Source organism: Schistosoma mansoni, chromosome 6 (assembly GCF_000237925.1).
Source record: "Schistosoma mansoni strain Puerto Rico chromosome 6, complete genome".
NCBI classification, from domain to species: domain Eukaryota; kingdom Metazoa; phylum Platyhelminthes; class Trematoda; order Strigeidida; family Schistosomatidae; genus Schistosoma; species Schistosoma mansoni.
The window spans coordinates 2,928,338-2,954,489 of NC_031500.1; the positions used below are offsets into that span (position 1 = coordinate 2,928,338).

Here is a 26,152-nt window from a genome sequence, read left to right on the forward strand (position 1 = left end):
GAATTAGTATTTTTCGGCAGATTTACTAAGTTTTGATTTCTCTAGGTAAAAAGTTGTAGTATGGATAATCGACATTAGTGGATTTTGGAGATCTTCGTCAATTTATTTACATAGAGAAAAATTATTATGAATAATATTTATAAAAATATTTAAATATATTGATCTTGAGTCTTCTAAAATACATCTGATGAATTTTTACAAATATATATTATTCCTATTTAATGTTTATATGAATATTTTAGGTTTTTATTGATTGATGATAAGGTGTTTTTGAATAAGGTCAGTTGATATATTTTCCATCAATGATTTATTTTTGTTTAAGAAAAAAGATGTTGAAGAAACTTATTGTAGGACTGTCAATAGTTTGCAAATATTTAAGTACGGTGAAAGTCACTTTGGTAGAAAGTTCCATACTTCAAGATCATGAGAGGATAAGAAAAAGTAAGGAGATAAAATATTCAATAAATCCTAACAATTAACACAAAAAAGATGATAACTCTATTATGCATGGGGGATAAATCTTGTTAAACTTAGACTCTTCATCAGTTTATTATTGTTCATTAACTAGAATAGTATCGTATTTCTATTTTAAAAACAACTGGATAAAAATCCCATGATATAGGTTACAAAGAGAATTATATAGAGAATTCATTGAATTAAAATGGCTCACATTTTCATCCATTTAAAAATATCCCACAGTTAATGAGTAGTTGTATTCTACAGCAAAAAATATAATCAATTTACTTAATATTACAAGGATGTTTTATTGGTTTAAATCAAGCTACTTTAATTGAACATTTTAAAAATAAACTTTTATTTCGCAGACGTAAATACATCCAACCAATCTTGCAGTAGCAGAATGAAAGTATTATCTGCTGGTTATAGATCAAGAAAAACTGACAAAATCCAAGATCCTGTTGAAAGTTGGGGAACATGTTGTTTAGTCTTACAAACAGGACATTTATTTCGAATAAATCCACCGGGATGGATTGTAGCAAGTAAACCACTGACACAAACTACTAATATATCATTGAATAAGCCACCATTATCTTCAGTGACTTTAGAATTAGAGAGTAATTTTAAAGATATATTAGTTGGTATGAAACTTTCTAATCCATTGATGTCTGATCACCAGAGGCAGAAATTTCAGCCAATCATATTGACTATCGACAGATTACATAATCTTCCTGTTGCTCCATATAGAAGCTATGAAGAAATGAGAAATATATGTGAACCATTACGATTAGTAACTACATTTTCTGATGTATGGAGCCATCAGTCACGAGATTATGTTCAAGAAAAGGAAATATATATGGATGAAGTACAGGTAAATTTATCGAATTATAGAGATAACTTTGTGCGTGTACCAAAATATCAATTTTTGACATTACATCTCAAAACAATGTTTTTCACATAGTAATCACCATAGGTTTCGTTATCTTCGTGTGACGTTGTGTATCCGTTGTGTCATGTTAATTGTCCCATATCTACATATGGCCATAAGTGACTGATTAGCAAAATCCAGTTTGATAAACCAAACCTATCCAGATGTGTCTAATGATTACGAATCGATTCTAAGAATTTTCTTGATCTGAAACTTCGACATTTTCCTAGAGAAATCTGTGTCTATAATAGTCTACTTGTACAAAATGTAGTGAAGTTATTGCATTAGCTTACGAGTGACATGGATTTCAAAAAGTCTCAAAATTTTTGTAGTAATTTTTATCATGTTTTTCATGTGTCGGGGGATGATTTGACCTTTGCTTTCAGGAGTGGATATATGATTTATTAAACGCTTTTTGATGAAATTACGTGGGTACGAATTTTTATGTAAAGCGGATATGAGAAAAAGTTTCTTAACTTTTCACCCATTGAAAGTGCTGTAGTGAGCTTTGGTTATTTCTAAATGATGTTTGTACATAACTTCTTTTGTGAGCTCTTGGGTTGTTGCTAATGTAATCTAAACATTGATTTGAACACTTGTGTCTTCAACATTTGTTCACTAGTTCAGATGAATAAGATATCCAAGGATAAAACACATTCATACTAAAGTTCATTGAGAAACAATTGATAGTAAAATTTATGTATGTTACTTATGAAAAATAATAGCACAAATTTCCAGTGAAATTCATTCAATAAGAGACTGATCAATTGCAGTCCTAAACATCAATCGGAAGATCCAAACAAACAATACCAAGTGAATTTAAACTTCATCCCATTGCACAAGCAAGTGGCTATCAGGACTCAGTTGGTGAGTGGATAACGCGATGGCGTTTGGGGCGAAAAGTACTGGGTTAGAGTCTCAGAGTGAACATCAGCTCTGGGATGCAGGTACAACCGGCTGACGAGTCCCAAATAGGACGAAACGCGCGTCCTGGATTTCACTGCTAGCTATTATCCATCTTTTCATTAACTTTAAGTTTGAAAATTCTAAATTCAATTCAGTTTCATGAACACTAATAGAAACGCTTTAACCTTCATCTAAATATCGATTTAATAACTAAGGTTAACTGATTAGTGCAATTCTAATTGATAAGATATAGTGTACTTTATTTTGTAGAGACGTAAGCTTCATCCATTGTGTATATATCTCAGTAAATAATCGTTATTATTATATTATAATTAATTTTAATAAGCTTCAGTTTAACATTGTTGACATTCAGTTAAGAAGCCTTGAATTAGATGTAACACATGTCCTAGATTCCATTGACTATTTCTATTCAAAATATTATCACTACCATTAATGATAGTAGAAATAATCGGCAAAATGTTTTTTAATACAGAAAATTGACTAAATTTAAATAAAAATAAGATAAAAAAGTGGGATCTCATAAACTAATTATGAAGTAAAGATAGGTGACACTTTTTGAAATCTTATTATTAATCTTTAAGGTTAGAACATTGTCAGAAACATGTCAGGAGTGTCGCACTTGTACCTTCTAAAGAATCCTGATTTTTCAATGTGAAAAATATTTAAATACCAGAACATAGTTTAATTGGTTATTTCTGCTTCACAATGTTGTAGAATGTTTCTTTTTTACAAGATAGATTTGACAACCCAGCACTTAAACCTTCTCATATACTCAGGCTTAGGACAGACAGTAGCTGTAGAGGAGTTCCAAGAAGAGTTAATTAGCTTTTCAAGCTCGTTATCAGTGATGTTTTCAGTGCCTTAAAAAGAACGATATACTTTATTGTACTTGTGCTTATTTCCATCCCTTTCCTATAGTGTTTCATAAATTAATATTCTTGATAAACATACTATAGATCGTCACTGTAAAACCTGTTTATATTTTGCGATTGCATAATTTAAAAAATGAAATCACTGAAATGAAATCAGCTCCCACTCGGTTAGTGATTCATTTCATCAATCAAGACCACCGCCTAAACAAGTTTCAATATTCAGTTTCCTTATATTTTATAAATATGAATTTACTGTGAATTTTAGGAAAACTATTCATCCTGGGTATTATGATTTACAGTTTTTTAAATCCACTATAGGTTATCCTAACATATGATATTCATGGATTATATCTTCGTGAATTGGTACAAACTTTACCTGTAGTCATTGATTTGTACGACAGAGTGTGCCATGACGATGGAACAAATGAAGTTAAACAACTACCTGGAAATGGTTTATTTTGCACTGAGCCAGATGATGATAAAATTGGAAAAGCTCAACCAAATTTAAAAACAAATGTATTTTCAACGAAATGTATAGATAAAAATACTGGTGAAAACCGCTCTAAAATTCCATCACCTACTGGAAGGATTGTCTTGGATTTAAGTGAAATAATCCATTTAAAATGTGTTAAAATGAAACGAACACTGCCTATACTGCCAATTAGCGAATCTGATCTAGATTTATTAAAAGACCATAGATCTATTAATGAAAATCCTAGAAGTATTCCTCGTAGTTATATTGGTTACGTGGATTGTCAGTGTGAAATATCCATTGAAATAGAGATGAATATCAACATGAATCGACTATTACAAATAAACACCTTACCTGAAAATGCACAGACTATTGAACGTATGGTTTTCATCTTGGAAAAACCTGATAAAACCGAAATAGAAGGTAAAATCAAATCATTTTCTGAACATATTTTAACTACTTATAAGTAGACGTTCATTTTATGCAAAATATATTTGTAACAGAAGGGGTTTTGTGGAGATTTCAGTATTTTCATAGTTGAAATCATGAAGGCCGTTTCGTCCTATTATGGGACTCCTCCTTTATGGAAAATATATGTCTACAGGAGGCTAGGAAAGATTGCATTACAAATTTATTAGACAATAAATAACAAATGAGGTTAAGTACTAATCAAGGAGTTAAGGAAGAAAATAATTTATAGGTCAGATAATAGTCCAATTGACTGATATGAAAAAAAGCGACAAACACAAAGGTCATAATAATAGACTGAATAATAATAATCAAGAAAAGTTGTATAAGGTAAAATAATAACTGATTAGAGTTCAAAATGTAAAACAGTGATTTATAAACAAAAAACTCGATAATAATCAAACAAAAGTGCAGAAAAGAGGAAAAAACAACAACCGAAAACATACCTATTAAGGGAATTAGGTCCAATGAAAGGTGAGAGGTTGGAAAAATCGTTTCTGCGAATCGGTTAAGTACTCTGACGCGAGACTGGTAGGTCCTGGTTTCGAATCTCGCGAGGCAGGACCGTGGATGAGTACTGCTGAAGAGTACCACAATAAGACGAAACGGCCGTCCAGTGCTTCCAGGTTTTCGATGTTGGTCTAGCTTCAATTGACTCATGATTTCAACTATGAAAATATTATTTGTTCCAATGAGTTGGAAGTATCAGTTGTACCTGATAACCATCAGAAACTCATTTGGCCCATCTGAACAACTGGTGACAAGAAGTGTGGTGTCAGTTAGACAGTTTGTAATTGACAATACATATATGTCTAAAAGTACCTCGAATACTGAACAGAGTTCTTTGAGGACAGTCTGAGTGTTTTACTGCTCTAGTAATGTTGATCAGAATGTCTTGTGATATTTAGTTGTTGTATAACGATAACCTTTTTTGTGATCTATAAACACCAAATAGGTTAGATACCCTAATACGTCCTTAAATTTTATTTTTCTTTATAGCAAAGTATGTTTCAGAGATAATAGAAAAGATTCAATTATTTGTATTAAAATCTAATGCACGTTCTATTGGAATATCTGATGAATTACCTTTACATATCATTAAAGCAAATTTAAATTCTAGACAATCACAATATATGCCATGTATCCATTCAAAATCATCTAATGCAATATTATTAAATAACTCTAATGATAAACATAATAATGAAGATATTCCACTAGTAAATAAATTGATTACTGGATTTTATTTAAATGATGAAGATTTTAATTTAATTATCCTTGAAACTGATCATCATGATATAAGTCAATCATTAGAAAGTTTATTTATTGAATGTTTTAATAAATATAATGAATATTCTAAATTATATTCTATACATAAATATAATAATAATAATAATATAAAATTTTTAAAAAATAATAAAATTCTGTTTACTAAACGTTTATATGCATCATTAAATTGGTATTTATTAGAATATAAAATGTTAATACCAATAAAATCAATAATCAATCAATCAATATTTTATATACGTGATTTATTACCACGTTTAATTTATTGTTTTATTTATAAAATAATAAATTTAAGATTTTATTGTTTTAATTTATCAAATTGTATTAAAGAAAATTTATTACCAAATTATAAAATGATTCAATTATTAATTAAACAATTTTGTATTTCATCTATTTTAATAAATAATAATTTTAATTTATTGATTAAATCATCAATCAATAATAGAATAATAAATAATGAAATGAATATAGAACAAATTAATGAATACAATAATAATAATAGTAGTAGTATATTTAATCAAAAAGAAAAAGAAAATTTAAATAAAATAAACAAAAAAAACAAAAATAACAAACGATAACCTTTAAAAGATAAACATTTTGATTATTGGTTTATTTTTAATAAAAAAAAGTATATATAATAAATTAAATAAACAATTTGTTTATATTTATGGTATTTAATCAATTAAGTCATCAATTATTTTTAAAAATGAACTTTATTACAAAATTTTATAAAACAAGAAAGATTTACTTATTCTAATGAATGTTTAAGTTTTCATAGTTGAGATCATGATTCAATTGAAGCTTGATCATCATGGTAAATCTAGAAGCACTGGAAGGCCAGGGAGTTCAACTGAGTCTGTTGTAAGATGATAGCTCATTGAAGACAATGGTGGATGTGTCGCTCAATTTCGTGGATTGGTAGAAGTTAGACATTAACACCGTTGTATACCGGATCAATGGTCTAGAGGTTAAGCGTTCACGCGCGGGACTAATAAGTCCTGGGTTAAAATCTCACGAGACAAGATCGTGAATACGCACTGCTAAGGAGTCTCACAATAGGATGAAACGGCCGTTCAGTGCTTGCAGGTTTTCTATGGTGGTCTAGCTTTAATTGATTCATGATCTCAACTATTAAATTTACTATAATATCCACAAAACCCCTTCTGATATTAATCAAATGTTTAAATTCTGGAAGTTTCTAATTATCACAAGATGATTGTTATAATGAAATAATTATTAAACAAGTAATTTTAAATGATAAATTACCATTCAGATTAAACTTACGGAATAGTGATACACATAAACAAATTGTCGTTCCGTTGTACTATTCAAACTTGGATTATTGTTAATTTGCTTATTTATTCTCTGAAGAAGTGGCTTACACTGAGTCACGAAACGTCAGAAAATCTAATTTTTATACTCATTCGGATATTACAAATATATTATTTATTTATAATAATCTACTCAATGCTCAATTTATTCAAAATTATCAAATCAAATCTTGGTAATGATACCTATAAAAAGTTAGACAATTGAATAAATCAACACAAACTATTACATAATATGGTAAGCAAAGATGGATAGTGGCTAGCAGTGGAATCCAGGACGCGCGTTTCGTCCTATTTGAGACTCGTCAGCTGGATGTACCTGCATCTCAGAGCTGATGTTCACTCTGGGACTCGAAACCAGTACCCTCGCTTCAAACGCCATCGCGTTATCCACTCGGCCACTGAGTCGTAATAGCCACTTGCTTGTGCAATGGGATGAAGTTTAAATTCACTTGGTATTGTTTGTTTGAATCTTCTCATCGATGCTTACTATGCTTGTGAATTAAGCCTATATCGAGGAAATACGCACAGTATGCACATATGCCAATTAGAGACTGACCAGTTGCAGTCCTAACACATCAATGGGAAGATTCAAACAAACAATACTAAGTGAATTTATTACATAATATGTTATAATGTGTCATATTACATAAAGAAATCGAATGAGAAGTTAGTTTATTAGGAAATAAAAATAAACAAAGTATCTGCGCTCATTAGGAAAGTATACAGCGCATTATGCAACACTGCTTGGTTACATATGATGTTTTCTGAAAACGTCACACCAAACCCCGCAACTTGATCATGAAGAAACTTAGGTAACTAAAAATAAATTTACTCCAGGGACCGATGCAATCCACATTTTGCACACAAATATATAGGCATATGAGTCATTATCGATTAGGCATTCTTATAGATAATTTAAGTGATTAATATTTGCGTAAGTAGGATAAATACGTGAGCCGGTATCTGCGATCATACATACCCATCGATATAAGCATAAAAACATAAAGGCTAATTGTATGAGAATATAGAAGAATCACCTAATTTATATGTATGGTTTCTGGAGTCATCTCATGGATGGTTAAGACTGCTGTGGATCAGTCGTCTCTTCTTGACATACCTTCGTCTTGTGTGGATTGTCTTGATATTGCCATTATGTTACAAGCAGTTGTTAAGCAGTTATAAATGATGGCTAATAGTCCCAGAGCAGACATTAACTCTAGGATGTTGTTACATCTAACTGACTAGTCACAACCAGTAAGAAACGTGCGTCGTGGATTCAACTGCCAGCCACATTCCTTCTCTGCATAAAGAATTACTTTTGTCTGAAATAAAACTGTCTGTCTAGATATAGGCTAGTTTAAAAGGTTTAATTATTTAAACATGTACAAACCTATATGGTGTAAGGGTATTAGTATAAGTGAAATAAGTAGCCGGTTAAAACAATCTTAGACTGTTTTAATCTAAAAATAAATTTCAATCATTCAAATTATTTCTTTGTTGATGAGTTAATTAAGGACTAAAGTGAATAAATTTTTCATTAAAATGACTACCAAATGAAAAGTAGATAGTATGATTTTATTTTACCTATCAGTACAGAGCAACATCGATAGATCAGATATTCATAGTAACAGTATTCTACTACTGAACTTTAATTGTTCGTGTTAATGAGATGAAATATTTGAACAAGTTAAAGTATGTTTAACAAGAAAGTTATTTTGTAAGATATGAAACATCACAGTACACTAAGTATTGTAAAAGATAAAGTAATCAAGCTGTCAGTAACGTGACATTAGGATTTAATAAATATCAAGTTAATATTGTAAACGAGAAAAGTCACATTGGTAATTTCTGTCTTGGCAGCATCCCCTAATCATAATATTGATTTGAGTTCATCTCAACAGTGCTATTCAGTTATTCATTGGTATCTTGATACCCGAATGAATAAAATAAAATTGTGATTTAGAAGTATTTAGTAGTTAAATTTAGATTTGTTTTTAGGATGTTTCATGTAGGATAATCACAATTTTCTTTTGTTCTAACCATTTTCAAAATCCACTGATTTCGACTTAAGTTCTATGTAATCATTTCATTAAGTTAATCTATAATTGATTGCTTATGTCCATTTCAACTTTGTGACTACGTTGTATTTCTTTTTATGCTTTAGTCTTTTCTTCTTGTCTGTTGAATTTGCATACGTTGGTTTTTTCCTCATAATAATTTATCCATACCAATTTGTATGAAGCTAAACATAAGTCAATGCTTAACTTCCTCTGTCATCTTGAAGTTTATGGAGCAAGTTTTGCGCTTACAACCAAACTTAATACCAAAAAGCATACAGAGCAAAACACGTTCTGCGGTATTATCATAGTTTTTGATTGATTATTGATGTCAGTTCTATGTAACAATAATTTTCTTTGATAAAAAGTTATAATTTGAATGACTAAATTATAAGTAATATATGTGAAGATTATATTTGAAATAATCTTAGCGATTGAAATTTAAATAATTTCAACGTTTCATTCAGCAAACTTGTCTGGACTTCTTTAAGAAGAGTAGCCTCAGATTTCAAGAAAAAATGGATTAGGCGATTATTTTTAGAATATTTGATTTTCTGAAGGGATATGGTTGATGTATACTCGGTGTGCATAGAGATCTGCTGAAAGTTTGTTGGGATAGCGTTTTCATTTTTTAAATTTCAAATGTGAGCATATCAGCAATGCAATAGTTCATTGAAATAACCTAGGGAAAACATATCATTTAAGTGGTCACACCATATTGTAGACGTTTATCTTTAACTACTTTATAATTATTATCACTTTCATCATTTTGTCTAGCTTATTTGTGAAAATTTGAACTGAGTTTTTAAACTCTTTCTGTCACGCCCAATCTGTTCATTCATATTTTGAACCTGTATCAGTGTGAAAACTATAATTATTATCCATTAGTAAATTAAATGATTCTGTTGTAACAAATAAATCTAAAACATGAATAGCTTCGAAGATCCTCGAAATTGGTGTGGAGCTCATTAATTTTACTGGACACAAGCCTAGATAAAAGAGCTTGGCTAAGTGTCCTCACCAGAACACATTTGTGTATACTGAGCTGCACATCTCTTACGACAAATATTCAACTGAGATTCTGTACATTACAATACTTCAATCTATGGTTCAAATATATCTTCACATCCCATCATCCATGACATCTCGTTTGATTGACTTCGGGATCGTTACCTAAAAAGAGAAAGCAAAAAGTAGCATCGATAAACCCTGAACATCACTGACTTTTTCTACTCTATACATGTTACACAAAAATTACATTTTTAGAACATTTTCTTTCTTTTTCTAAATCAGTATGTATGTGGAAGATTGAAAGCATACGATATCAAATTAATTGACATTGTCCAACAATGTCTGTTGTTCTTACTTTACAAACTGTATCAAAGAAATTAACTACATAACCTCATAAATACCATTTTTTGTTTTGACCAGATCATCTTTTAAGTGCTTCTATACTGTCAGCCATTTACGAGATTGATTTATTTCTTCTAGGATTTTATGAAATTCAACAGTTTTGGTGTTGATGTTGTAAAATGACATCTGATAAGACTGTCTCTGATGGTGAGTTCTGAACGTCGTGATGAAATAAAAGTATGGTCATTACTCTGCTGTACCTTAACGACAAACTTGGAAACACTATATGGCGTTCGATAATTACATCTATAAAGCAATACATGTTCATTGTCAGTGACAAATTAGTTATTTAAAGCCAGATCTCACTCGTTAATAATATGGTTCATAACAAACTTAATATATTGTCGGGCAGATACTTGTTCATAATTAAAATCTTTCTAGATTCGTATCAAAACTCTTCAAATTTACATCAAACACTTAAAGTCTTCACACCAATTCAATATAGAACTTCATCATAAATATTAATTTTCAAAGAGTTTCTTTGGCATACGTCTTTTTAAACTAACAATATAGCTATTTGATAAAAAATATTGACATTCAGTAAAATCTAAATCATTTTTGTAATCACTCACCTTGTAATGTTCTAGTCAATTACGTGTGTTGGTCGGTTCATCATCTAATTTTGAGATATTGTTCATACTGACAGCAAATAAATGTTTCCAAAAAAGAGTTGCTACTCAGAACTATTTTGTTTAAATATCATAGAAATCAATCACTGAAATGTTAATCATAAATATGAAAAATTAAACGATACAGTTGTTATATATTAGAAAATCAAATCAAAGGATTCATAGTTGAAACAAAAAACTTCATTCACTTGGTATTGTTAGGCTGAATCTTCACATTGATGATTCGGACTGCAATCGATCAGTCTCTTATCGGCATATGTGAGTACTGTGCGTATCGCCTGGATGGATGGTGGCTAGCAGTGAAATCCAGGACTGTATGTCGAACAGGGTGTTTTCTACATATAGATAAAAAGTTATGAAATCATAACAACTTATTTGTAAGAATGGCGCTTTTAAACGTTTATTGCTTTCTACTGTAATTAGAACATAACAAAGTTAATGCTTGAAGTGAACTTTGTTTATTAATGATGAAATGAATAAATGATGGAATGTAACAAGGTGATACCGTTTCAAAAAGTACTCTATCATATGAAGATTATTCATTTTCAATGATAATTCATATGACCAAACAACATTAAAAGCATCCACATCAATCACATATTTATCCCATCATTACGTTACACGAAAATATTGAAAAAAAATTTGATAACATGTAATTCAGCAAGTAACAAAACCTAAGTTTTCAAATTATTAGCCAATTTTCTCTTTTGATGGTTTGACCAGTCTTCTTATTATATTGCTGATACTGATAAGTTTACTCTTATTTCCATTTGTTTTAATGTGTAGATGTATACAATGTTATTAACCTAGTTCTATTTCGATTACAATGATTATCCTTTTTATCAGGGAAAAAAGAACAAAACATTTTCAGCCTTACTGAAATTCATCAACAAAGTGACTTTTAAAACTTCGTGAACGATAACCACTTGGAACTTCAAAGTAGAAATCATCTGGTTCACCAGCTTAAATGTTCCCACTGTGCTAACAGGGTAACAAAAAAATCGCCAATCCGACTTAATAAACTACAATGATTAGTGACTAGACATTAATGTATAATTAACTGTTTAGTTATGAGTGCTGACTAAATACTACGGAAAAATTTAGGAACTTAATTCAATATCTGGTAGTTCATTAATATCCTATGAATCTTATACAAAACGAGTTATTAGACAAAAACAACTTCAATGTAACCTCTTTGTATAGATTGTTGCAGATTTCTATCCAAATTTATAACGTTAAATGAACATTCGTTTAATAATGAATTATTCATTTTCAAAGTTTCAATGCTAGTTTATTTTCATAGTTGAGATCATGAGTCAACTGAAGCTAGACCACCAAAGAAAACCTGGAAGCAGTGGAAGGCCGTTTCGTCCTATTGTGGGACTCCTCAGCAGTGCGCATCCACTATCTCGTCTCGCGATATTTGTTGCAGTTCAGATAGTAATTATTTTTAATAACTTAGTGATAATGTATCTAACTGATATACTAAATTATTTTGTTTATTATCATATATAAAATCATTTATTTAAAATAATTAAATACTTGAAACCAATTATCATACCATTAGACTAGATCATAATAAATCCTGACAAGAACAACACAACACCTTTTATAAATGAATTTATTGAATAAAAAGAAATTCTTTGGTAAACATTGGATTTACTTGTCAATTATTATCTTTGATTAAATTTCGATTGTTTATTAAATCTATTTTAAAATATTATTGTTACTACTATTATTATTGGTAGTAGTATAAGTTACTATTCACTGCCTTCTCGTGGCGGGGGGTGTTGTTTACGAAACTGAGAGGACGAAAAGCGAATGTCCGGCGCTTTAACCGGGTTGGTGGACACGGTAAGTTCACCTGGGGGAGTTGGAAAACCCTGATTCCAAACCAATGGCGTACATGGGCTCCGGTATCCTGAGGGAACAAATCGCGTATGAACCAATTGTTGGTCACTGGCTACCATGGGACTGCATCTCCTTACAATGCTCCACTGCCTTGTGGATCAGATCTTTAGATCAAAGGCTCCAGGTGTGGCCCCCTAAGAAAACCACCTGCTTCAGTTTGGGCATCTGGGCAGTATCACAGCCCTCACACAAATCAAATGAGATTTGTGTGGCGCATATATATCTGGTGCCTCATTGTACCAATATATATGTGTTTAAATAAATAAATAAAGTAGTATTAGTATTGTTATTAGTAGTAGTATTAGTATTATTTCATAACTGAATACTTTATTAATGTCAAATTATTTAGTTATTAATTTAAAATAGAATAAAATTAGGACATATCATTTTGTATAGAATTTAAATTATTATTATTATTTAATTGCCTAAGGCTCTAATTAACTATATATTCTGGGTCATTTATGAAAGTGATATCATTTCAATTGCCATAAGTTAGAATAAAATTTAGATTACCTTCTTTAATTTAAAAAATTCCTGATTTAGTTTTGTAACTTTAAATTTCATTAGAAATAATATGAAATGATGAATAAAATGGTGCTCCTCACAATATGATTGCTCAGCCTTTTTTATCGATATTTGTGGCACTTAAGGGATAAAGGAGATTCATAACAAGGGTGTGTGTAATTGATGAGACTATATTCTCTGAGCCATATAGTTAAAATGAGAAGATTTCATTATCATTGTAAACAATATTAACGTCTACTTCACAACGACTACATGATTTAGGTATTACTGATAATGTTATTCAGAGTGGCAAACTGAACAACAGTTGTTAGTTTCTTTTACTTGTTCAACAATACTGTTTAGATTTTATAACGAATATAGTTAGTTCAGTCATCACGTGGCGTCAGTTCACGAAATGAAAATCAGATGTTCAGTTGCTTTGCATCTGTGTGGACTTACCAATTTAACTAGTTTTATTGAGTTATTTACATTTAGTATACGATTTAGCATGTCCATTATTTCATTACTAATCATCACTCTTCATAATTAAACAAAAAGCAAGAAAGGTGATGTAAAGATGATCCTTTAGGTTTATCGACAGAATCTCATTCAACATCCTTGATCATTAAAGTGTTCGTCTAATGCATACAGAAGAAGCTACATAAATAAATAAGCGTAAGCTATATGTAAAAAAGGTGTAGAAATCTTTTTTGAAATGGCCATCCATTATATCAAATGACTATTTTCAGCCTAATTAATACAAATTCATTTAAAATTTATTATTAATTTATTCACTTGCATTATTTTATTACTTATCTATTAAAACAATAGTTTATTTTAGAGAAAGGTTAACGTTTTCCATTAAAACTGTTAACCACTACATTATGGTTAAACTATTACAGATTTTATCAGAAGGGGGTTATGTGGAGATCTTAGTAATTTTATATGGTAGAGATCATGAGTCAAATGAAGGTAGACCACCATAGAAAACCTGGAAGCAGTGGAACGCCGTTTCGTCCTATTGTGGGACTCCTCGGCAGTGCGCATCCATGACCTCGCCTCGTGAGATTCGAACTCAGGACCTGCCAGTCTTGCGCCAAAGCACTTAACCGATAGACCACTGAGCCGGCGTCCCGTGGTTAAGTGCTCTGGCGCGATACTGGTAGGTCCTGAGTTCGAACCTCCTGAGGCGAGGTCGTCCCACAATAGGACGAAACGGCCGTCCAGTACTTCCAGGTTTTTTATGGTGGTCTAGCTTCAATTGACTCACGCTTTCAACTATGAAAATACTAAATCTCCACAAAAACCCCTTCTGATGATAATACATTTTGAACAAGAATTTTCTGGGTGAGCATCTATTTGTTTGTGTTGTTTGTAATGAAATAAGATAATTCAAAAAAGAAATAGAAAGTAATCAGTTTCAATCAAGTTTTATCGGTGAGAATTAAAAATTATGATTGAACTCATATGTTTCTATTTTTTTAACATGATTGACTCCATTAAAATGGAAATGAAGTTTAGAAAACACTGGAGACCAAAGTCAAAAAATTCCATTCCATAGTAGATCAATTTGCGTTTCAATTCACGCTTGTCTTTTTTTCAAAAAGACGACGTGGTGTTCTATTTGTTACCACGGTTGTTGATTTTTATTCATCAGATGTTTAACCTTTTTATGACAACTTGATGTTTCAAACTTTCGACTTTCGAAATGAAACGTGATCTAGAAATTTGTACCATAATTAATTTGAAAAACGTTTACCAGTCCTTTCATAGTAAACTGATCTGTACTAATACATATTTTGAATGTAAGACATTATCATTGATGATGATATGAATTTCTGTCGGTCTAAATAAACACATCACGTTCTATCCCGTAAGATTTGGGAGGAAGAACAAGTTCAGACAGACTGGAAAGGAGGATGCCTCATCAAAATACCAAAGAAAGGAGAGCTGAGCAAGCATGAGAACTACAGAGGCACCACACTGCGATCGGTAACAGGAAAAGTCTTCAACAGAGTGTTGCTGAACCGGATGAAATACTCAGTAGACGTCCAGTTTCGGAAGCTATATGCTGGATTCCGCAAGGATCCGTCGTGCATAGATAAAATCATGAAACTACAGATAATTGTTTAGCAATCAACTGAATGGAATTCGTCACCATACATCGACTTCCTTGACTATGAGAAAACGTTCGACAGTGTGGATAGAAGGGCCTCATCGAACCTTCTTCGACACTATCGTGTACCCTAGAAGATCGTCAACATCACACGAAATTCATACGACGGACTACACTGCAAAGTCGTGCATGGAGGATAGCTGACAGATGCATCTCAAGTAAGGACGAAACTCCGCCAGAATAACTCTGTAATTACGTGCGACTTTAATTATATGAATTTGAAGATGCGAGTACGTCAAAGTTTAGTATTCAAGGTATTTATTCATGCATTTACTTTTCATACAGAATTTCGGTTTAAGTTTTGGTTACACTACTTAGAGAAGTAGATATATTCATATTTCGGAGGACCGGTGTTGTTTTACTGTTGACAATAGTCAACTCTAAACTATTGAGCTGTGAGATCTAATCTTGGTTCACTCCTCCTTGAGTAGCCACAGAATATTACTGACACCGGAACAAAATTATAATTAAGAGCTGGGAACATAAACATGCATTTGGTTATCGAGTTGCCCAGTTAACATGCAACCGTATTATGAACTGAACTAATTTTTCCATCCCATTCACACCAACAAATGCAGGTGAAAACAACTAATGTAGTAAGTAACGGACTCTTCAGCAGTGAGTAGGCGTCAACATACACAAGGGAAAAAATAACATCATCAAATACAACACTTAGAACATCAATCAAATCAACCACACTTGATGGACAAGCTCTGAAAGAGGTGGAAACTTCACGTACCTGGACAGCATCATCATCATCATCATCGATAAACAAGAAGAATCTGATGCAGACGGAAAGGCAAGGATTGGCACAGCAAAGGCAGCATTCCTATAGTTGAAGAACATATGGGACTCAGAACAACTGTCTGAAAGCCAACATCAAAGTAAGACTTTTAATACAAACGTCATAACAGTCCTATTGTACAGAGATGAGACTTGCACAACTATCACTAGAATTCTTGTGAACGGCCTCTTGTTCTCTACTAGGGATAACAGGCGTTAGTAATTAAGTGATATATTCTATTTATATTTGTTAAATGCCTTCATATTCCTGTAATGAACTGACAATAGTTCGAGTAAAAGACGTTTAGTTTCAATTTTGGTAAATCAGTTAATTTTCTCTGCATCACCCTTTAGCACAGTTTTCAGAAATATGATGACACTATAAGATAATTATTGTTTTAAATGATACTTTTGTAAAACACAGCATGAGATTACCAGAGTTATTGACTTTAGTATTATATTCAAAACAGTTTACCAGTTTCTAGTTAATCAGGTATCATATAGATATACAATTTAAATATATAACGATTTTATTTTTGACAATGAATAAATTAATGGACAGATGGTTACGGAAAAACCCGTAGTATTATTGATTTCTTTGTTTAATTTCATAGTGTGTGATTGTCTGAGATGAGAATAAATTGAAATTAAATCTCAGTTTGTCTTGTTACTTAAGGTGACGACATTTCCACCCTTAACGTAACAAATATTATATACACATATATATTTCTACCACTTAATTTTCGCCGTTTTAGCATCTTGAGGATTTGTGTGTTAGATAAGTTTGACAGTCCAAAAGAAAGGCAACATAAATCACTCATTCAGAATTGATTATCACATTTTGAGATGTCAGAACCTAGTTATTTTGCTTCTATCAACATGTATTTTAATGCTCGAAAATATTTTCGTTTCAAAATCTTGAGTTGGCTATGAGTTTATTAAAAGAGTGTCTCAATGCTGTTTATATTTGCGTCCAGTTAAGATTTGGGGATTGTTGTTAGTCTTCAAAATCATGAGTTCCATTTCATTTGCATTAATTCACCTAACATTTCAAAATAACAAAAATCTTCAAACCATAGTATTCGCATCTAATTATCTAACTATGGAAAAATTAAAATGGTAGACAATTATTCTAGTGAAATAGTTGATAATAACTTGAAGGATCTGATTAAACTGTTTCGTCAAATAAATTTTCGTAGTATTTTAACTAATTGTCAATGGCAGATAAATATCTATAATCAGTACAATCGAATTAATAACTGAATTCGTTTAATTTTCTGTGGGCATCATTCATCGTTTACAGTTTCAGTGTTAGTTACGGCGAATAACTGAGAATCCTAAAGTATGCTAATATATCTTCAACATAATTTGTTATTATCAGAAGGGGTTTTGTGGAGATTTCAGTATTTTTCAAAGTTGAAATCATGAGTCGATTGAAGCTAGATCACCATGGAAAACGTGGAAGCAGTGGAAGGCCGCTTCGTCCTTTTATGGGACTCCTCAGCAGTACGCACCCACGATCCTGCTCTCGCGAGATTCGAACCCAGGACGTACCGGTCTCGAGCCAGAGCCCTTAACTGATAGATCACTGAGCCGGCATCCAACGGTGTTGATGTCTAACGTGGATGCGCACTACTGAGAAGTCCCATAATAGGACGAAACGGCCGTCCAGTGCTTCCAGGTTTTCGATGTTGGTCTAGCTTCAATCGACTCATAATTTTAACTGATAATTTGTTATTGTTTCTTGTCCATGTGTAGTGGAAGTAATTATTTATTTTAAGACAATGAATTATTGAAGTGCATCTCTTAGTAAGACTCTGAGGTATACCTTTTCATCATATAACATTTCTGATAATTTCTTGTCAAGTCATTCTTTGACTAGTTGAAACAAAGTTATTATTTTATAAAGTAAAAGGTATTCGAAAAATTTAGAAATGTAAAATGTCAATTTTTATTGATTATCTTCAAATTGACCGGTTCTTTTATCCTTATATGAAGTGGCTTGATTTTCATTGTATTCGAATATATACAGTTCTGATTATAATAAGTATTATATACGTTGAAAATTAAAATCAGTAATATATTAATTTTATATCAGAAAAAAGTTATGTCTGCTCAATTTATAAGGTATATAACTTGTTATACTTTTCTATTTTAAAAGTCGTTCATAAAAAATGCATACATCAATTATCAGTACCATTTTATTATCCGTCAGTTTAGGAAGAAGAAATTCAATGTATCAGTATAGTAAAATCTAATTCTAACGAAATCCAATAGCTCGTTTTTATTCGCGAACGAGTTCTAAGAGGATTGTGTAAGTAAGTGTTTTATATCAGTATATCAAACTAAAAATTCTACACGTCTATTGATAAGTTATTATGAACCTTATTTTACTATGGAATTTATTGAATCAACCGGTTATACAAAGAAGAATGAAAAAAACTATTTAAAGAACGAAAAAAGAAAGTAAATAGAATATACTTCAACCTAAATATCCTACCTATGGATGACTCCTGTGAATCACCTACAGTACATTCCCTTATAAACAAGTATTATTTGCCTTTAAGCTGTTAAATTGAAGTTGGGTTTCAAGAACACTTCATAGTATCTCAGTTGTTCATGAAACATTGAAATAATATTTACTTTAAAAGGGCGCTATCAAATGAATACAGTTTACCTGTAAATTAAATAAGACAGCTATTTTAAGAGAACATTATTTGATATACCACTATATTTGCATAGATTAATACGGACTATTGTTTCTAAAATCCTCTGTAACATAAATTTATAAGGAGTTGTAGTGTGCATGGTCAAACACGCGAGTAGGACAGTGTGGAATTACACATAAAAATATACACATGCGTAAACTGTAATGTTTATGAAGAGAATAAAGACATTTAAAAATTATGAGGATGGAATTATCATGAAGAGAATGTGGATTGGTGAAAAGAAAATCAATATAGATTCTAAGAAATCCAAAATTTCCAAATGTTCCTTCGTAATCCCTGATTACAACTATTTAGAAAACCTTGTCTCATAAGTTAAAAGCTAAAGCAAATCATTGATCAGTAGATTTATGAAAATTTCCAACAATAAAGCGAACAAATTGCCACCTCTGTATAATATTCATCAAGCACATAGTTACATCTTGATGTTTGTTACGTAATTTCACTTTTCTTTGCAGAAACAATATATTATTATTATCAATGTCTTTATTGAGTATTATATTTTTGGTACAATATGGAATTGTTAGCAAAAAGTATTTCAACACGTTTTCTTTCCTTATCTATTGATCGATCTTGACGAGAAATATTAAGTAATCACTAGTTAGATATTAGCAGTTCAGCAATCGACATCTGAATAATCTTCATTCTTTTTTTCCAATGCATATTGCCAGCCATCACGATGTCTCTGATTGTACATTTTCGTAACTTGTAAAGTGAAAAGTAATAAACTTTTCATAAACGCGGCTCAACATGTTGTGTGATTAATAGACATAATGGCTTGTTAAAACAAAAAAAATGGATAATTTGTTGAAATATCGAGATATCAGGAACAGGTAGCCCAGGTATTCAAGCAGTCCCGCCAAAGGTTCTTTTACTAAATCCCAGTTTTTGTTTTTAATGAAACAATTAATAGTATGTATATGTTTACATGACTAAATACACTCCATGTGCATAAATAATAAAATAGACTCGAAAATAAACTATCCATTTTAATCTATTGTAAGCAAAAATTAATACATTCAAATAGTCGAGTAAGACTTTTTTGATAAATAAACAAAAAAGAAATGAGCAAAGATGGATAGTGACTAGCAGTGGAATCTAGGACGCGCGTTTCGTCATATTTGGGACTCGTCAACTGGATGTACCTACATCTCAAAGTTGATGTTCACTCTAGAACTCGAACCTGATATCATTCGCTTCAAACACCATCGTGTTATCCACTTGGTTACTAAGTCCTGATCAATTTTAATCCTAAATAACAATAGGAAGATATAAATCACTAACTCTAAGTGAATTACAGTTTATTTTATTAATATTAGTTAACTTATTTATATAGTACAAAATATTATTCACTGTTATGGTACATAACTTATTACTTAAATCATAATCATTAAGATATATCAATTTGACCTTAATTAATTACTTCATAATAATTGAATCATTTTAGAAAATTTCATTCAAACTACTTAAACATACTATTTATTAGTAAACTTTATAAGAAACATTCATAGATAAACAAGATTATTAGTGAATATCCAATTCATTAATGATGTGATTGAATTTCTCATAACTATTAGTTTATTTATAATATAAAGTTGAATTTTATTATTGAATGATTTGTAAACAAATCTATTTGATAATCATTAATTTGACCGAAATATACATTTACGAGGGGGATATATATATATATATATGTAACCGGACAATTGATTGAAACTATTCCATTCTTATTATTCTATGTCATCTTTAGTGTATGATTATACATTCCAGAATCAATCATAGGATTTAATCATGTTTTTTATCATATCCTATATTATTATATTATCAGTTCAATTAACTTTGATCACAAGTGAAGAATGTCCTAAGAGATGTGCATGTATGGGACAGACAATACGTTGTCAAAATGTTGGTTTTCGAACTATACCACAATTACCAACTATTGTACCTAGTTCAGATGGTGGAGTTCTTGAATATTTAACAATTGTAGAAAATTCAATTATGCGTTTGGAGAAAGCATCATTTGAAGGACATTTAGATTTGTTACGTTTAGAATTATATTCAAATCAAATTGTATGGATATCAGTTGAAGCATTTATTGGTATGCCAATGCTTAAAGTTTTAGTATTGCGTTCAAATCGTTTGGCTTATTTACCACAAGATGTATTTACACCAGTGTATACACTGGAAGAACTAGACTTGTCAAACAATCAGTTGAAACATATACCATTTTCAGTAGAAGGATTAATTTATCTAAAGCGTTTATCACTTGGTAATAATCCAATTCATTGTCCCTGTGAACTAGTTGATTTTTCATTATCCCTTATGTATGTGGAATCAAAATCGTCAAGAGTCACTTGTCATAGTCCATCACAAGTACGGAACGTTAGACTATCAGATTTAGCCGGTCGCCTTCGTACTCTAGTAAATCAAACACGTTTACTAGGCTATCAAGCAATAAATAATGCAGACAGAAATAGGGTACTTTATTCAGAACCTTATCAACAATTATATGGTTATTGGCCATGGCCACATTGTCCAAGACAAGATTTTGGCGGAAAGACGCCTCAATTACTGACTGCATCAGATAGTAATTACGAAACACATGATCCAACTTCAGATGATCTTATTAATAATGGTCCTGTGCAAAACAATCAAGATAATCCTGAAAACAAAGCACCAACTATAGTTGTTCAACTGCAAAATGTTAAAGTAGTGGCTGGTGAAATAGCCAGATTTATATGTAGAGGGGAATCAGGTGTTCCTAGTCAAATCACATGGATTTTACCTGTTAAAGCTACACGTTATATAAGACTATATAGAAGACGACAAGTAAGTAAAAGTTTTTTTTATAGATAAAATTGTATTTTTATATTGCAACTGGTATTCTTATTTGTATAGGATATAACATTAATATGACTAATGATGGCAAATTTTTTTCTAAACAAAATCTAATGTACACTGTGATCATGCAGATTTGAATAAATTAGAGCAAGTTTTATGGCTAAAATGTGACTTGGAGATAACATCACGAGGACTTGGCATATGTTGCTTCTAAGCTAAAAGTTTAGGCTGGGATTTATTAATCAGAATGAAAATTCCAAACTATTCATTCCATTTTCTAGTTTCATCTAAGTAACGACCATATTGAATGTATTTCATCGTAGCTGACTAGTTGTTGAAATATTCAGTTGCTTATCGATTTGCTGTCTTGTTTAGATAAAAAAACGTGGAGAATTGTTTTGAAATCCACTGAAAAATTATCATTACTTTGGTCGATTAAACCTACCAACAATCCTAATTTTTTGAATAACTTATCAATGACAAATTGTTTGTTTTAGTTAGTTTGCTGTAAATAGGTATAATAATTTAAATTCTAACTATACAGCTTTCATGAATAGTAGTCATAAAAAGAAAATTTATTTCACTGAACTGCTTTTAATCTCATTCGAATTGTAGTACTGTATAGAGTTACTGCAGGTCCCAAGCCTAGATGAAGGAAGAGGGTTGGGCATCGGGTTAGAAACCCCATCCCGTAGAAAACAACTTCACTAAAAGTCGCTAACCGAAAATGTAGGGAAATGATACTTTAGAAAATAACATAAACTACTGTTATTCACTAATAAGTAAATAAACGATTTGAACTTTCAAATAAAATTGACTGATAAATGTCAAAAGATAAATCAAACTAGAAATTACCACCTACTAAAACATAAGTAAGTTATCTGAATAATAAGGTATTTCCCTTGGTAAGCTCCTCAGCAAATTTTCAATCATATAAGACTAGTTTGCTAGAGTAGGATCACTGATGAAACAGAACAGTGTTTAGATATTAGTAGATATAATAAAGATATGCTATTGATATAATCGCTGACGTGGTGAAGCATCAACTGAAAAAAGTATGATGAGTGTTTGCTTTGAGTTATTGTTTTTACATGTTACCATTTATTTATGTAAACTATCAATCTGAAATGTGTTAGTTATTTGGTTGCTATTTCTACATCAATGAAAAAATGAATATTACCCATCATAATAGGTTTTATTCAGGGATAAGGTCTGCAAAGAAAGTTGATAAGAGTTTATAGCCAAGCACGATCCAGAATGGTTTTAAATGAGTCAAAATCTTTGTTATCCAATCATGAATTTGAATCTAACTTATAAATTTTTGTTTTCTCCCTGATTATGATTAGTATTGATATTGTGTTGCTATTAAGGTTTACTATTTTTAGTTTTTTGGGTTAAGTGTATGCAAAAGTTATGGTTATTTGACAACATGCTGATAATATGATTAATAGCTGATAACTTATCAGTCTGTGAATAGTAATTTGAGTATGCAAATAGGTTTAGTTTTGTTCTTTAAATTCTTCGTTGGCACTTTTTTTTCCAAATTATAATCAATAATGTTTCTGTTATATTTGATGGCGTTTATTAGTGAACATCATGTCTTATTTATGATTTATCAACTGTTTATATTTGTAACAAACAAACTAGTTTTACTATAGTCCCATTATTAAGCGGGTAACTTGATATTAACCAAGACTTGTAAACCAAATACTTATAGTTTCAAATAATACAGAACAGGGACCTTGAATTCTACTGCTAAATATCATGTAACTTTATCAAGTTTTGGTTAAATATCAAGTTACCCCACTTATTAATGGGACTATAGTAAACTCTAAAAATTAAAAATAAAAAAGCAAAAAAAAATTATAATAAAGTCATTTCCACAATGTCAGTTTTTGGCAAAACGTCTTCTGTGTATTCTATAACTTTTATTTGTAGATTGTCACTAATTCTAGTCATATTTGATGTAACATGTTGACTACAGGTAGTCTGTACCTAAATCATTTGACTATCTGATGAGTGTACATTAAGAGATTTTGTTTTAAGAAATACAATAGCTACAATTAACACTGATGATGACTGTTCTTATTTCAGAAATCAAAATGAGGTATATTTTCTTTACTAACGATTCAAAGTTGGCTGATATATATACTAATCAATAGTATTGTAACTTTGGTCAGTAATGAGTTTAGTTACTTGTCAATTTCTATTCAATATAAAACTGAAGTTAGGTTGAATAAGCGATTTCATTTCAGTCTGTATCTTTTGTCATTTTATAGATTCTAGAAATTACCGAGGCTCATGATTATCATGAAGGTAGTTATACTTGTGTATTATCTAATTCATATGGTGTTACTACTTCAGAAGGTATTCTTCAACTAATCCAACCAACAAAACCGACAATAATTGAAGCTCCACCAGCTGATGATAATTCTGTGGCAGAACATTCAGTTATGGATTTACGTTGTACAGCGAAAGGTTTACCAAAACCGTATATATCATGGGTATGGCAAAAGGACAGTTTACCATTACAGTTAGTTACAGGCGGTCGGTATATTGTACGTAGTCATAGTACAGAAATAAATTCATTACAATTCCGATTTCAAAATAATTTGAGTATTTATTCAACAGATCAATATATTCTAGCTGAAAATGAGAAAACAGAAACAATGAGTGTGTTATTAGTTCGAAATGTGACCACAGAAGATGCACATGGTAGATACATATGTTATGTAGCAAACAGGCTAGGTTCAGCACGTGTTTCTACAGTAATTCGTGTTCTGTCTGACGGTCCTCATCACGTATCATCCAGTTCCGAAATTTATGATGGGACGATTGAAAATGAAGATAAAAATCATGAGTCATCAAATTCTCAAACTAGTGATGGTGATGATCTTGTCAAAGAAATAATAGAAAAAGCACGTAAACGTATTGATACAGCTATTCGCAAAACAGCTGACCGTTTAAGAGATACAGGTCGGAGAAGATCGTCTGCAGATATTGCCTCATTATTTCGACAACCAAATCGTGCAGCACTTGAACTAGCTAAAGCAGCTGAAGTTTATGAAGCGGCAATCGATGAAGTGACCAGCATCTTACGTCAAAGAAATCAAAAACATTTTGAATTTAACAAAACTGATACAATGCCGGATGAATTTGAAGAATATGATGAGGTTGATCCGAATTCACGTGATACATTAGGTGTTGAACTGAACACAGATCAATTGGCTATAATAGCTCAATTATCAGGTTGTCAAAGTGCTCAACAATTAGATCCATGTTCAAGACAATTATGTTTCCATTTACGCTATCGTTCAATTGATGGTACATGTAATAATTTAAATCATCCTAGGTGGGGTGCCGCATTGGTACCATTCAGACGTTTATTACCACCAAAATATGAAAATGGTATGAATACGCCGATTGGATGGTCTTCTACAAAATTATACTTTGGATATCCTAAACCATCTGCTCGATTGGTTTCTCGAGAATTATTAGGCAATGCATCTTTGATGGTTAAGCTAACCAATATGTAAGTTGAATATTTATGATTAAAATTTTGTTTGCTTTCAATTATAACGGATTTGCTGAACTTAAGAGATGATAATTCCTGAAAGTAGACTCCAACTTTGAACTGTTGTTCTTACTGATAATTTAGCTATAAAATTCTTGAAGTCAGACAAATTAATTATCATTGAACAAATAGTTTAATGAAAAATACTTATCCGTATGAAATATAACTGTCTCAAAATCTATCGAAATCCATGGTACATTCGTTATCTTCTTGAACCAGTTTTAAAATTTATTAGCTGAATATAATCTTAACATTAATCAAAATCAAATGGATGCTTGAAACATATCATTTTGAGGATTTCACTGCTAAACCACAAGGTCAAGAGTTAACATTAGAGTTATAGAAGACCTAATTAATTTGTGACATAATTCACCAGTCAATTAATATGTGATATATCTTGATATTTAATGATTGCCTCAGTGAAATAATTTTCCGATGAAAAAGGTCTTTTAGATATATATTTGTCAACAACTCATCTCAAATAGAATGCTATTGTTCATAAGAGATGAGTGTTCAAAAATTACTCCTAAAAAGATATGAACCGTGAAACTGATCCAGGTTGTCTAAAAATATATGCTTATCACTCATAATGAATAATTATCATGTTATATTATGAATTAAAAGAAAAATGTTTTACTGGATTCCAAACAGTCCATAAAATGTACTACCATAATTGTCGAAATATCTGGCAGTTACTATTCTAATTCTATACGGTTTCGATCATGACCAACACCGTGTATCTGATGTTAGTTCTTGACAAAAATGGAAAGTCATTAGTGCGGTATTTGTATTTTCCTATC

The 26,152-nt window shown here is 31.1% G+C and overlaps 1 protein-coding gene across 1 annotated transcript in view; it reads left to right on the top strand.

The window, feature by feature from the left end:
- The window catches only part of Smp_123660 (putative peroxidasin), a gene marked incomplete at its 3' end in the record, with an annotated part of 40,562 nt that overhangs the window by 3,024 nt on the left and 11,386 nt on the right, over positions 1-26,152 (top strand). Inside the window, exons 2-6 of the mRNA XM_018797964.1 lie at positions 825-1,327; positions 3,502-4,078; positions 5,123-5,422; positions 20,766-21,766; positions 24,058-25,310. Of these exons, the coding sequence (XP_018652953.1) occupies positions 825-1,327; positions 3,502-4,078; positions 5,123-5,422; positions 20,766-21,766; positions 24,058-25,310 (3,634 nt within the window). The remainder of the gene's footprint in view (positions 1-824; positions 1,328-3,501; positions 4,079-5,122; positions 5,423-20,765; positions 21,767-24,057; positions 25,311-26,152) is intronic.